The following is a 14,837-nucleotide window of genomic DNA, read 5'->3' as shown; positions in this document are numbered from 1 at the left end:
TATTAGTCTTGTTACAATATTTTTAGACATTCATATTTCACTATTAATACACACATCTTATCTATATAAGTGTTTAGTCTTAATAGAGAATAGTATAGAAACTTCAGCTACAAACGTAATAGCTTCTCACCACTTTACGTCTGTAGCTGAGTAAAGTATTAAATACATTAAAGAAAGAAGCCTCCCCAATGTATTGAATAATTTACTCAGCTACAAACGTAATGGCCCCCACCACTTTACGTCTGTAGCTGAGTAAATTATTCAATTCATTAAAGAACGAATAATGCAGTATATGAGGTCTCTTTTCACGAGAGAGCGACCGCCACTTTCCAGTTAAATTCTCACCACGCAAGCGTCTATTTACTACAAAAAGCACACCAAAACACGATTCTGTTTTCTTCAATAAAACAACGCATTAAAAACTGGCCCCTAACCTCACCATTTTTTTCACGGAGAGCGCCGCTACTTTCCAGTTAAATTTTCACCACGCAAGCGTCTATAAGAACACCAAAATACGATTCTGTTTTCTTCAATAAATCAACTGGGGGCCCCCCGAACCCGAGTAAATTATTCAATACATTAAAGAAGATTGTGCCAGTATTTCAATACATTAAAGATGATTGCACAATACTCATTAATTAAAAAAGAATAAAAATAACACATGATGTCATGGGAAATCCCCAACTCGTTTACATTCCTATATAAGTGAATGTTAACAACAATAACACATCATTATTAAAATTATTTGCATTATAATAAGAATGCAAAATCGAATTGATAATGCTAGTGTATTTTGTTTCAAAAATCTGTCCGACAAGTATGCTTTAAATACATTTTTAGATACTATAAATGGTGATATTGAAGAATTATATAAAAAATATACTTCTTATCCATTTACTATAGAATTAAATTGTGAATATATTAAAGATATTTTTATTTCATATGGAAAAGCTATAAATCAAACAAATTGGAAAAAAATAAAACTTTTCGTGGAAAATAAATTGTCTATTGATAGCGCTTTTGATGATTTATTTGAACGATATTTTAAATTGAAACAGAAACTAAATAAAGAAATATCTGTTTCTGAATTGATGTTGCATGTTCAAATACCAGACACAAAACAAGCATTAGGTGGTTCTTTAATAAAACACTCGTGGAATGTTGGTCAAAAAAATTTTGTAGATATTTATGAATTTTTAATGGATATGAAAGATGTGGGTTTTAACGCTATAAGATTACAAGTTGAAAAATATAAAGGAGACAATATTAAATATTATATAGTCGTAGTGTTGGATAAATGTGATTTTTGTAAAGTCAACTTGTACAGCAGCACTCGATTTACTTTAAATATATGTGAAAATCCAACCGTCTTGAATGAACAGTATTTAGAAGCCTATGAAAAAATTAACGAATCTTTTGAAATATTTATTCAAATGGGCAGTGGTTGGGTTATGAATAAAATATTAAGCTTGGATCTCTCAATATCAGAATTCGATCCACTTTATGGGGGTAATAGTACATATTTACAAACACCAAAAGCTCTATTAAATAAACACGCTATAATAAATGAACAAAATGATGATGAAAAATGTTTTTTGTTGTCAATTCTAGCACTGCTATTTCCCAACAATAATAATAACAAGGGTCGTGTGTTTCATCCTATAAACAATTTTAAAATCGATTAAACATGAAAGGAATAGGATATCCTGTTTGTGTTAAAAATATTGATAAATTTGAAGCACAAAACCCAAATATTGGTGGAAATGTCTTGTGTTATGATATTGAAGATAAAGAATCATTTAATCCTAATAATGTATATAAAACGTGTGAAAAATAATCGAAAAATTGTCGTTTGGTTATTGTTATTAACCGATGTTAAATTAATTCGCTCCCATTATACTCTAATAAATATGACAAACGAATATAATGGTTTATCAAGGATGTTGAGTGGTAATAATAAAAGATTTAGAAAACGTGAATATTGCCCCTATTGTTTGTATTGTTTTAAATCTTGGTCACGTGAAAGCGAAGCTAAAGAAAAGCTTGCAAAACATATTGAAGATTGTAAACAAGGAAAGGTTCAGAGAATTACAATGCCAAAGGAATGGATTGGTGTAGGAGAGAATCGTAGACGAAGAAATGAAGTATCGTTTAGAATATTTTTCAACATTACGGATACCATTTGTTATATATGCAGATTTCGAATCGTTTATAATTCCAAACCATGTTGCAAACCCCGAACCGGGTACTAGTAATACTACAAAAACACATACCCATAAACCATCTGGATATTGCTATGTAATTATCGATGAAAACCGTCGTATTGTCGACACGAAATTATCATTTCAATTCGGCAATTCTGGTATTATCAAATACTAGAATCATTTTCGTAATAAAATGATCCGCACAAACAATTTGGATCCTTGTCATTATATATCGGCTCCACATTTATCATGGTTTGCAGCACTCAAGGCAACAAAAGTACAATTGGAACTTGTTACAGACCCCGACATGTATTTGCTTTTATAGACAACTATGATGAAAATAAACCGAAGAAATTTATTAAACATTATGATATCCGATATCTTTATGGACAATGTATGATGGAACCGCCAGTAGATGGATTCAGTTGGTGTGATGAAAATGAACTCGACTATTTGTTTACAAATATACAAAATGTAAAAGACGATGAGGAAATTGGTTATATATTGGAAGCTGATTTAACATACCCTCAACACTTGCATGAAACACATAGAGATTATCCACTTGCACCAGAGAGAAAATCCATTCCCTATAATATGCTTTCTCCATTTCTTTCCGTTGAAAAACGGGCACCGTGTAAAAAACTATTGTGTACTTTGCAAGAATTGTGGGATCTCACTTATTGGCTGGGCCATGCCCTTATAACATTCAGACAAAATCTGGGCAAGTCTATGGTGACTCATCAAAAGGTCCACGAGAGGGAGCTAACGGAGATATATAAGTCTTTTCAGCATCTTAATGACACAATGACTGATGTGGATACTAAATCACAGTGGGCAAAGACCGAAAACTCCAGGGCAGAAGAATTGTCGGACCTTCTTGAATCCGAACTGACCGACGAACAATTAATCGATAGATTGCCTGGTCGCTGGTTCACATGGGCCATGAATAGAGTGACTTCCGTTGACCCACAATCTGATAGCTCTGACAGATGTAATTTTGTAGACTTGAACAAGCAAATGAGACCTAGTGCTGCTAGCGGCAAATATGCTAACACTAAACCGGGGGCAATCAGCATAGACAACACCACCATTCTAGAGGAAGATAGTGTTTCAACTAATTGGACTAGATATACGGTCCTTTACGACTCATCAGCAGGAGACCGTGCTACAGCTGCCACTCTCCTTAGGGCATTGAATGAATCGTGGTGAAAAATTCAACCAGGAGGGGCACTCCACCAGTAACTGATAGTAAGATTATTAAGGCTTATTATTAAGATATTAAGGCTGAGGGAAAAACTTATGCCGACCTGTTGAGAACAATGAAAAACAAAGTCACCCAGGAAGAGGCAGGCGAGGTCCTTTTCCTCCGGAAAGGCCGAAATGAAGAATTAGAGGTGAGGATAAAGGGGGCGCAGAAGCAGGAGAACTCACCACTCTTCTGAGAGATCGGGCAGCAGAACTTCAGGTGGATCTAAGTTCTAGGGGTGACAGAAGGACTGTGGTCCATATTAAGGACCTCGACGTAGACACAACCGAAAAGGAGGTGAGAGAAGCGGTCTCCAGAGTCGTCGGCGCGGGGGAGACGTTCCAGGTCACCTCTCTCAGGAAAGCATACGGTGACACTAAAAACGCCATCGTCATCATGACACATACAGGCACCACAAAGCTGGTGGCATCAAGACTACGAGTTTGCTGGGTCCATTGTAGGACCTATATTCGCGTAGAAGGAGAGCGCTGTTACCGCTAGCAGAGACTGTAAGGGCCTGGACAGAACCAATCTCTGTTATAACTGCGGTGGCGTTGGACACCGTATCCGGGAATGCAGAGAGGCATCCAGATGTCTGGATTGCCGTAGCCTAAACCACCGCACCGGGGGCACTGAATGCGGAATGAAGCGCGCTGCCTAGATTCATACTAATCAATAACCATCGAAGTCTCTTCTCTCATGACTTGGTGGAGGAAACAGCTAACAATGGAGAGTATAACCTTTTTGTTGCCACTGAGCCTAACGTATTCTCTACGGCTGGGTCTCGATGGGTGCCAGATACCGCTGGTGATGTGGCTATCAAGAAAATTACTGGAAACTGGGACTATAGCTTATATTTGAGGACTGAAGGAGTCGTTGCGATAGAACTCTGTAACTTTATATTGTTTGGGGTCTATATAAGCCCGAATGTGACGCTCGCGGAGTACGAGGCCAGACTGCTCGGACTGCACAGGGTGGTCATGAACGCCCCAAAGAGGACAATTGTCGTGGGTGACTTCAATTGCCGTACCGTAACGGCCCGCGGGAATTCCTCTATCCTGGATCTGGTATTGATCGACGGTAGATTTCCATAATATCAGACATGGTGGGCATGCAGTTTTGCAGGTCGAGACTGCAAGTGATCATTTGGCTGTTTCTGTTGAAATCCTTGATACTGAGACTCATATTAGAAATCAACATCTATGCTTTAGACTTTCGGAACGCCAGGTAGAGACCATTGTTCGCAAAGTTGCTACAAAAATGACGGATGGCAGACGTCACGCCAGATACATTACATACAGATCATGACAGATACAATACAGATCATGATTACTGAGCTAGCCAGGCTCCCCGAAAGAGCTACCAGACATCAACCTGCCTATTGGTGGTCCTCCGATATTGCGAATTAACGCAGGGTTTTGCAATCCATGAATAGGCGCGTGCAGAGACTTAGAACGAGAACATACGGAGCTGATCGAGATCTGAACACGGCGATTATACAATACCGAGCAGCAAGAAAACAGTTAAACTTCATGATTAAGCATGCAAAAAGGCAGAAGTGGAGGGAGCTATGCAGTGAACTAGATGCTGACTCCTGGGGACGGGCGTACCAGGTAGTCATGAAGAAACTGGGAAGACGGTTGCCCGTCCTTAATAAGATAGAAGCTACACGAAACATGGAAGTGCTTTTCCCGCGGGTTTATACGGGCATCACGGAGCTAATACCTGGTGAACGCGGCAGGTTCACCCAGGATGAAGTGGCGACTGCCGTTAAAAGTCTAAAAAATAAAAAAAGTCCAGGACCCGATGGTGTGCCAGCTGCAGTCATAAAGTGTCTGATGCGAGTTATGGGGTCCAGCATTGTTTTTTTCCTGCTTGCTGGAAAGCGTCAAGAACTGTTTTCTTGCCCAAACAACAGTCAGTTCCAGAGGCTCTCGAATATCGCCCTACAAGTCTCATTAATAATATGGGCAAAGTCGTAGAGAGGCTCATCGCTAATAGACTAATTGAGGAGCTAGAAAACAACAACCTCCTCCATGAGAATCAGTTTGGCTTTAGGCGGGGGCGGTCAACTATTAACGCCATCAACAACGTCGTTTCATGGGCTGCTGCGGTGAGGGCTGGGACTTGGAGGACCAGGCGTAACCCACTAATGATACTCCTGGATATAAGGAACGCTTTCGGTTCGGTACCTTGGCCAGCTATATTGAGGGCACTTCAAAGAATGAATATACGCGAGTACATAGTGACGCTAGTAGCCAACTATCTATCCGAGAGACGGACTGAAATTAATACGGTGGATGGTGTGGTAAGTCATCAGATCTTCGGTGGAGTCCCGCAGGGGTCTGTACTCGGACCCCTACTTTGGAACATCTTCTATGATGAAATTTTCCGACTTCAATTCCCGCCGGGGGTGAATGTCGTAGGACACGCGGACGACATCTCGCTGCTAGTGGAGGCCAGTACCTTAAATGAAGTGGAAGACAAGGGGAATGTTACTTTAGAATTAGTGTAGTGAATGAATGGCTCGTCAACAACAGTTTGGAAGTCTCTCCTTCCAAATGCAAGAGTATCCTCTTCACTGGTAGGAGGATACTCAGAAGATTAAATCTGCGCCTGAGAGGAGAGGCAATTATCGAGGTGGAAAGTGCTAAATATCTAGGGGTGTTACTGGATAAACACCTCAAATACTCCAGTCATGTGGCCATAATCTGCGACAGAGTGGAAACAAGAATCCGTGCCTTTCGAGGTCTCTGCGGGACAAGGAATTCCACGTGCGTCGAAGAGGTGACTTATCACCTCGGTGATAACGTCGTCTCTGTTGTACGCCACCTCGGTATGGGCCGATGCGGTTAATGTCAAGCGCAACAGAAGAAAATTAACTAGCACTCATATGAAGTCACTTCTGGGCGTAGTTTCGGGGTACCAAACCTTATCGTATGATGCACTGTGCGTGTTTTCTTCGGTTCCCCCGATAAAATTGCAGATTAAAGGACGAAAACTAAGATTGGTGTAGCCAAAGTTGAAGCCAATTCTATAATACGGGAACATTGGAAGGTGGCATGGGCGGGTTCAGCAGTGGCCGCATGGACCAGAAGAATTATCCCGGACCTGGATGCTTGGCTAGATCGCTCTCATGGCGAATTAGATTACCACACAACCCAACTCATGTCGGGACATGGTACGTTTGAACAATACCTGCATAGGTTTGGCAGGAGAGAGTCACCCATCTGCTATTACTGCGATGCGGTTGACGATGCCGAACACACTATTTTTGCGTGCAGACGATGGGAGGAACATCGTATAAATGCAGGACTGATGCATACCCGACCGGAGCAGCACTCGGAGTGGCTCTTGGCTATGTCCGCAAACTGGCATAATTTTGCAATTTTGCAAGAGCAGTCCTCAGAATAAAAGATGATACAAGACGACTGGGATACTGAGTGTTATAGTTTATAGCAGGGCTGGGCGGACAGCCCCGTTCCTGAGGGCTCACATACTCTGGTGTGTGGGTTCCCGTGATGGAGCGGGAACTCCTGGGGTCCGTTAGGTGTGAATGAATGAAAAGACTGAGACCCAGCCGGCGGTGTGGGTTCTCGGATACGCTTTGGCGGCTTCGGCTCCTGCAACGTCGGTTTGAGGCTGGCAAAAGAAAAGACCGAGACCCGGTTTCCGGTGGGGGGGGGGGCTGGTAACGGCATAGCCGGGCCTGGTTTCTTCCGTTGGAGATTAGAGGCAGGCAATTAAAAGATCCGGAAAGGACACGTCAACGAGTCGAGTATACTTAATTGGATGTCCGGCTCGAGGATGTAGGGGGAAAAAAAATTGAAGTTGAAGAGAATTTTAAACCAAATACAATCGCGTATTGTTTATTAATATATGAAAATGTAGTGTCTTACTCACCGATAACCGGCAAAGTAATTAAACAACCTTCATAAGTAGAAATTTTAATTATTTTTATTTTTTATTTTTAATGTATTGAATTATTTCCTCATATACTGCCTCATTCTTCTTTAATGTATTGAATAATTTACTCGGTTACTGGATCAATCTTTAATGCGTTGATTTATTGAAGAAAACATCCCGCTTTTGCTGAATGTAATGATGTCCGATTTTAAAATTAATTTAAAAGTGATTAAAACTGTTAACCGAGTGGTAAAAACACATTTTAATTTTATTTCATCATCAAATACAAAAATATTGTGAGAAAAGGACACCGTTTTCGAGATACGTCCTTTTTTAAAATTTTCCACAATCTTTTTTAATGTATTCAATAATTTACTCATACACTGGATCAATCTTCTTTAATGTATTGTATTGAAAGCAGAGTCGTGTTTTGGTGTGCTTTTTGTAGTAGATAGATGCTTGCGTAACTAGAAAGTGGCGGTCGCTCTGGTGAAAAGAGACCTCATATACTGCATTATTCGTTCTTTAATGTATTGAATAATTTACTCAGCTACAGACGTATAGCGGTGGGGGGGCCATTATGTTTGTAGCTAAATAAATTATTCAATACATTGGGGAGGCTTCTTTCTTTAATGTATTGAATAATTTACTCAGCTACAAACGTAAAGTGGTGGGGGGCTATTACGTTTGTAGCTGAGGTTTCTATACTACTGAGAATATAAATTGTTTTTATTTTTTACAAGTGACAATTAGAAAAAAAATTAAGTTATTAAAACTAACTTTGAGGTCATACTTGGATTCAACATTAAAAATTATAGAGGAATAAGCTAAAATTATCTGCAGTTCAGAACTCTTGTAGACCAGTGTAATAAGTAACAGCTGTAACTAGTAACTCATTAGTATAATTAGAAATTTTTTTTATTAAAATGTGTATTATTAGTATAAACATCTGAAAAAATAATCAGAAAAAATAATCAGTCCTGTATAAATAATTAGTTACAACTATATGCATATATTAGTATACATAATAGTATATTAGTGTACAACTATATATGAATGTATAGACAAATATATTTATCTGAAAGAACTCTATGAAATTATTAATAAAATATTACCGCTTTACAAAGAAGTGAACCTCTTCGGGAAATATTCCTTTCATAACATCAAGTTCACTCTGAGGCAAAGCTCCAGGATAGCCCACACTTAAATCATAAATTGCATCTAGCTGATCATCTAAAAAAATAAAGAAAATTTTTTATAATTTTCCATGATAGTGACTAGGATCCACATTCTATTAAGGCTTCACATTCACCTACAGAATGGATGAATGAATGAGTGGGGAGTATGTACAATGTAGTGTTTGGTACAGTCACTGCAGTTCAGTTGCTACTGATTCCACTGCAGTTGCTAGTGTTATTGCAGTTCAATTGCACTGCAGTCCTTGGTGCTATGTTTTGTTAGTTTGCTTGTCCATGTTTTTTGTTGTTTTGCAAATGACATAGTAACCTTCTTTCCTGAAAATATTCGCAACTTTGTATGATTATTGGTTAAGATATATTATGGCTTGAGATATATATATTTCAACCAATAATCATACTTTTTTGTATATATATATATAAAGCAGTTATATATTTTCTGTTGCTAGGTGTGTTCTGTAATTAATGTAGTGAATTGTCAACAAGAATGATTGGTAGCCAGTTAATTGTTTTAGATAATACTGATTCATAAAGAGCTGTCCTAAAAACAAACTCTTAATAAAAAAGACAAACTATAACACAAAAGCATACCTCTCCAAGCATACAACTAAGTAGTTATGTGCTTGTAGCTGCTATAAATCTAGCCCATGAAATATTTATGTCCAAAGTATTAACAAAAATAAACAACTTCACAAAAAATCATTTAACAATGATACAACTGTAAACATTAACACAGGCAAATTGATCCTAGAATGGTAATGCTGGTTTTACACACATAAATGGTAATGCACAGTTTCTCAGACTACTCATGTAAAAAAATAGGAAAAATATTCAAAAATTGAAAAAAACATTTTACATTGTCAACAATAAATAAGGTCATGTTCAACAAATTAAAATAATTCAAATACATTATTTTAAACATGTTTATGTTGTTTTTGTACATTTCTAACTTTTCTATGCACTCTACACATATCATTCCCTGTGGTGGAAATATGTTTTCTAAAGTTTTTGCAATGGAAACCTTCACTTCTTAGAAGGGCAAAATCCTCATATTCTTTTGTTCCGATTTCTTGATATTCATTATCAGCTTGAAAAGTTGATAGACCAGCAATGTCTTTGATATTTCACTTGAGAGTCCTTGACAAGTTGGCATCTTTTGCCTCTCTTTGGAATAGTAAGATTCATGGAGTGATTTTATTTGTAGATGCTCTTCTTGTCATTGACTTTATCTTACTTTTGACTGCTTGATGTACATATATCACAAAAGGGTTGATTATAATATTGTTCAGCATTCCATAAAAAACATCCCTCACGAATTGAGAAAGCACTTTGTGCTATCTCTAAACTAATATTGTGCTATATTTCAAAAGTAATATTTAGTCTGTCACCCATTGTCACTAGATATATTTACAAACTTAAACGTTACAAAAACTAATAAAATATTAAATAATAATTTAATTTGTTTGTATATTTACACTAATGAGAAGAAACTAACGTAAATAGTAGCGTGTAGTCAGTCATATAACAATGGCCTCAATGGAACGAAATAAAAAGGTAGGAATGGTGACTAAATTGACCTTGTTGAGTGAGGAGGTGGTGATGCCATCATCTCCCGAACTGCTTTTTGAGACCAGTTTTTGTTGGGAGAATAGTCTGAGAGATTACGCCTTACCATTATAGGTTAAATGTAAAGTTTTAAAATACACCTAAAAACACAACATTAAAAACTTACAGATGATCCAATAAACATTTATTAAACTACCTTCAAAGAAATCATTGACAAATACAAATGCACTATAACAATTACAGAAAAGCAATTCCTTAACTCTGCATCAAAATAAAATGTAAATAAATATACACATCCAACATTCCTACATGCCTGTGTGTACACCTGCATAGGCTTCCTCTGCATACCGGCAGAGGAACAAACATGACAAAGGATGCATATTAGATTTACTGAACCACTTGCCACTGACTTCAACACTGCAATCACCTGGAACTCTGGCAATACCAAATCATTAGCCTTATTTGAGTATCTGAGAAGAAAAGATTAGAAGCTTTTGAAATGTGGTGCTATAGGAGAATGTTAAAAATCAGATGGGTGGATAAAGTGACAAATAAGAGGTATTGCGGCAAATAGATGAAGAAAGAAGCATTTGGAAAAATATAGTTAAAAGAAGAGACAGACTTATAGGCCACATACTAAGGCATCCTGGAATAGTCGCTTTAATATTGGAAGGACAGGTAGAAGGGAAAAATTGTGTAGGCAGGCCACGTTTGGAGTATGTAAAACAAATTGTTGGGGATGTAGGATGTAGAGGGTATACTGAAATGAAACGACTAGCACTAGATAGGGAATCTTGGAGAGCTGCATCAAACCAGTCAAATGACTGAAGACAAAAAAAAAAAAAAAAAAAAATCCTTATTTTCTTTTAAATCTCCAATAATTTTTCCTTGACAATACTACACAAGTTCATCAGTCTAAACAATCTCTATAAAGTAAAATGAATGCTTTAGCTGACTATTTTCTAACTGATGTAAGCTAATAAAGAACAGTAAAAGATGTTAGTTAACAATCATACCTACTTTCTCTCATTTTTGTTGTAAGATAAGTAAACCCAGTAGTCTTAGGATGCAGGACTCGCTTGTAGTGTTCCAGTTTATGAGAATCAGCAAATGCATTACTTTTCTTTATGCTACATTCTGTTAAATCAGTTCCTTCAGGAAATATCAGTACCTGAAAGTAAACCTCATTAATTAAATTGCCACAAATGAACCATTAGTCCAGTTTTTATTGTTTGGTTTTAAAAATGTAAAATTTTAATTTTTATATATAATATTTACATTATTGGTTTATACACAAACATTGGGTTACAGTTCATGTATAATTATTACGTACATATCAAACCAAGGTTTATATGAATTTTGTATCAATGCCAATTTTATATATTATCAGTGTAGGTAGAATTTCTCCATCCTTTAAATCATATCAAGTGTACTGTCATTTTGATGACACATTATTTTGAATAGCATGATAAGATCTTTCTTGTCTAAATATTCAGCAATATCACATTATTTAAACTACAATTCATTGTGTCTAACCCAGTGATAATAAAAGTATAGGATTCTAAAGCAGGAGCTTCAACAGCAAGTTGAAATTGTTTGGGAATAAAAGACATGATGATATGTCATATGAAGACCAAACCTGGATCAAATGCAAATTATGTGAATGGTAGACTCTACTTCAAATTCTGGAGTTATATAGTTTGCAAGGTTATAACTGTGAATGTTAAGATTGTTTTTATTCAATTCTATTGTTTTGGTTTTAGAGGTATTAAATCTATGTTGTTTTGGGTGACAATTAACTCTGAGTTTTATAATTATTTAAGCCAGACCACTAACCTATAAAATTGTAATGAATTTATTGAAATTTGAAATTATGAAACATGTTTTTATTTTCAAACAATTCTTTTTTTTAAATAGGTTAAAATTATATTCATATATTTTACAGATATGGATTTAGATATTAACACTTCTGTAAACAGAACAAAGAAAAGAATTAGGTGTCAATGTGAATGGAAAAATAACATTTCAAAAGAAAGAGAAATTATGACAAATCACATACAAAACAAAAGAAATCTGAAAACTAAAAGAAAAACCAGAATGAATGTTCATAGAACATAAGTACTGAAGTCAATCTTAAGTGAGTTTTGGGATAATCAGAGATGTTACAAGGGAAAGAAATTTGATTATCAATCATACTTGCGTAATTGAACCAAAATATAATTATTAGAGGGAAGGAAAAATTTGAGGTAAGTGTTATCATACTAATTAGAAAATAATACTAAAAGTTAGCAAATACTATGATATTTTAAAATCCCATTTTTTAAAATTTCCTATAAGAGTACATATTTTAAAGTTTGCGGCTGGACTAAAAATTACTAAGGTTTACTAATTAAAGCAAAACTTTACTAAGAAATAAAGTAAAGAGTTCTGAATATTAAAAATAAACTATCCTTTAAAAAACCACTTTGAAGGAAACAATACAAGGCAAAAAAATTAGACCCCAAGAAAAAACTCTGCTGCTGAGGGTACATTCCCCCCAGCATATCTGATTAAATAATTATAACAATCTAAGTTTTGCAGTGCGGTGCTTAGCTGTCTGATTATGGTGGAATATGTATTTTGACTTGACTAGATGCTGTTTTGCCAGTTTTCTGGCAAAACAGGCAAAACATTTCATTCACAAGTTCATCTATTTTGAAAGGTACATTGTAAGAAAATTTGATTTTGGTTCCAAACTTTAGATGACCCTCAATTTTTGGTTTTTTTTTTTGAAGAATTCAACATAATTAACTGTTTTACTGGCTTCTTCTAATTGATTGACTAATAATTCAGCAATTTTGTTTGGAGTATCTATTAGATCATTTTCATATTGAAGGCAAATTGTGGGATTAAAGTTTGTACACCCACAGGTGGCATTCACTTTCTTCCAAATATCAGATGTAGTTGTATTTCTGCTAATAGATTACTATATTGTTGCTATCATCGTTTTTTTTTTAATGTGTTGTAAGCCTTCTGGCATATGCCCTTTGTTTTTTAAAGGCAATTAAATTTTCCGATGTTGGACGTTTCTTGAAATCATTGCAAGCTTTCTTCTTCCTTTTTATCGCTTCACTAATTTCATTATTCCACCACAGAAGGGGTGGCTTCCCGGATGCTCTGGAAATATATCTTGATGCCCAATAAAATGTAATATTGGTTATTATTAAATTATGTGTCTACATAATTTTCGACAACTCCAGTTGTTTCGAGAAGTATCATATCAGGATCCTGATTCTGTAGGGGAAGACACCCACCATGTGTCAGCTGCGGTCGCCACGCAAACTCCTCCGTAGTTGTCTCAACGAATCTACGAGCTTGTGACGTCATATGCTGACATCTCATATTATTGTTTTCCAAAACATTATTTTTGCCCGTAATTATTATTTTTATTTCATTTTTCGACTTGCAAACAATATGGGCGCCCAAACAATACATTTATGTTATGTATTCATTTCTTTGCATTTCATTTTGGGCTTGAGTTGATTACATGTATAAAAATGCTTAATGACTCGATCTTGTAAACTGTAACAATTCCTTAACCAATGAATAATGCTCTGATTGGTATTATGTACAGCCCTATAAAAATGTATTAATGCAGTTGGAAATGATGTCTTTCGCCACGATTATATTTAGATCCGTCATTCGTAGTACACAATGTGTGTATAAAGAAATAAACTTTAGTTCAGTTTATATCATGTTCAGTGAAGGTATTCGGATAGCGATTTTGTGTGGTCATATTATTTTATAATTACTGGTTTTTTCGCAAATTTTTGTAATGTATTATTTTTTGTTTTATTTTTGTTCTTATGTTATTAGTGCGGTTTGTTATAGCGAAATTTAAATCGTTTGTTAAGAAAAAAAAATTAGGGAATCAAGCACGTGAAATTATCAATAATATTTATGATTTTATGAAAAAAGAGCTCTAGAAGTAGGTAAATTAACTGACGAAAAACTTATAATTGACATTCAAAAATGTGAAGAAAGAACTGCTGCTTGTGGGATATCAAACACAGATTCAAAAACTAAAAAGAGAAAAAGACATGATTCTTCAATCAACATCCCAATCGCATTCTTTCAGCACGCCGAAAAAGTAAAACTACGTTCGAAACCTGTCAGTGGACTGGACAGTTTTGATTTAGGTATAATTAAAGAACAGTTAATGACTTTCATTCAAAGAAGAATGAATTACCTACTTTAAAAAAAAATAAGGTAAGAACTTAGTCATCTATTGATTTTAAAGGCAGTGAATCAACTCAGCTGTTATTTTGAAAGAGTTAGGTTTCAAATGGCGTAAAACTAAAAATAACAGAAAACTTTTAATTGAGAAACCCGATATCAGGTGGAAGAGAATTGAAAATTGGCAGGCATTGGCTAAGTACAGACAAAGCAATGCTACAATTGTTTATTTGGATGAAACATACGTTTTAAGTTTGCATTGTTTGATAAAGTCGTGGTCTGATGGAATTGTTGCGGGACTTCATGTGCCGATTAATAAAGGTGATAGTTTAATTGTAATTCATGCTGGATGAGAAATCTGTTTTATTCCGAACGCGTAACTAACTTGGAAAGCCAGTTAGGAAAGTGGCTACTACCATGATAACATGACAATTTTATGAAATGGGCGCGTAAAAAATTGATTCCAAATCTTCCACCAATGTCAGTAGTAGTTGTTGATAACGC

General features: G+C 36.0%; 1 protein-coding gene across 8 annotated transcripts in view; it reads right to left on the bottom strand.

The window, feature by feature from the left end:
- The window catches only part of LOC142327251 (lysocardiolipin acyltransferase 1-like), a 63,997-nt gene that overhangs the window by 5,097 nt on the left and 44,063 nt on the right, over nt 1–14,837 (bottom strand). For all 8 annotated transcript variants that reach the window (XM_075370106.1, XM_075370137.1, XM_075370087.1 and 5 more), the window contains 2 exons: nt 11,139–11,289; nt 8,472–8,589 (listed from right to left, as the gene is read on the bottom strand). In XM_075370106.1, the coding sequence (XP_075226221.1) occupies nt 8,472–8,589; nt 11,139–11,289 (269 nt within the window). The remainder of the gene's footprint in view (nt 1–8,471; nt 8,590–11,138; nt 11,290–14,837) is intronic.

This window comes from Lycorma delicatula, chromosome 1 (genome assembly GCF_047948215.1).
Source record: "Lycorma delicatula isolate Av1 chromosome 1, ASM4794821v1, whole genome shotgun sequence".
Classification (NCBI taxonomy): Eukaryota; Metazoa; Arthropoda; class Insecta; order Hemiptera; family Fulgoridae; genus Lycorma; species Lycorma delicatula.
This window is presented reverse-complemented; position numbering and strand designations above follow the sequence as displayed.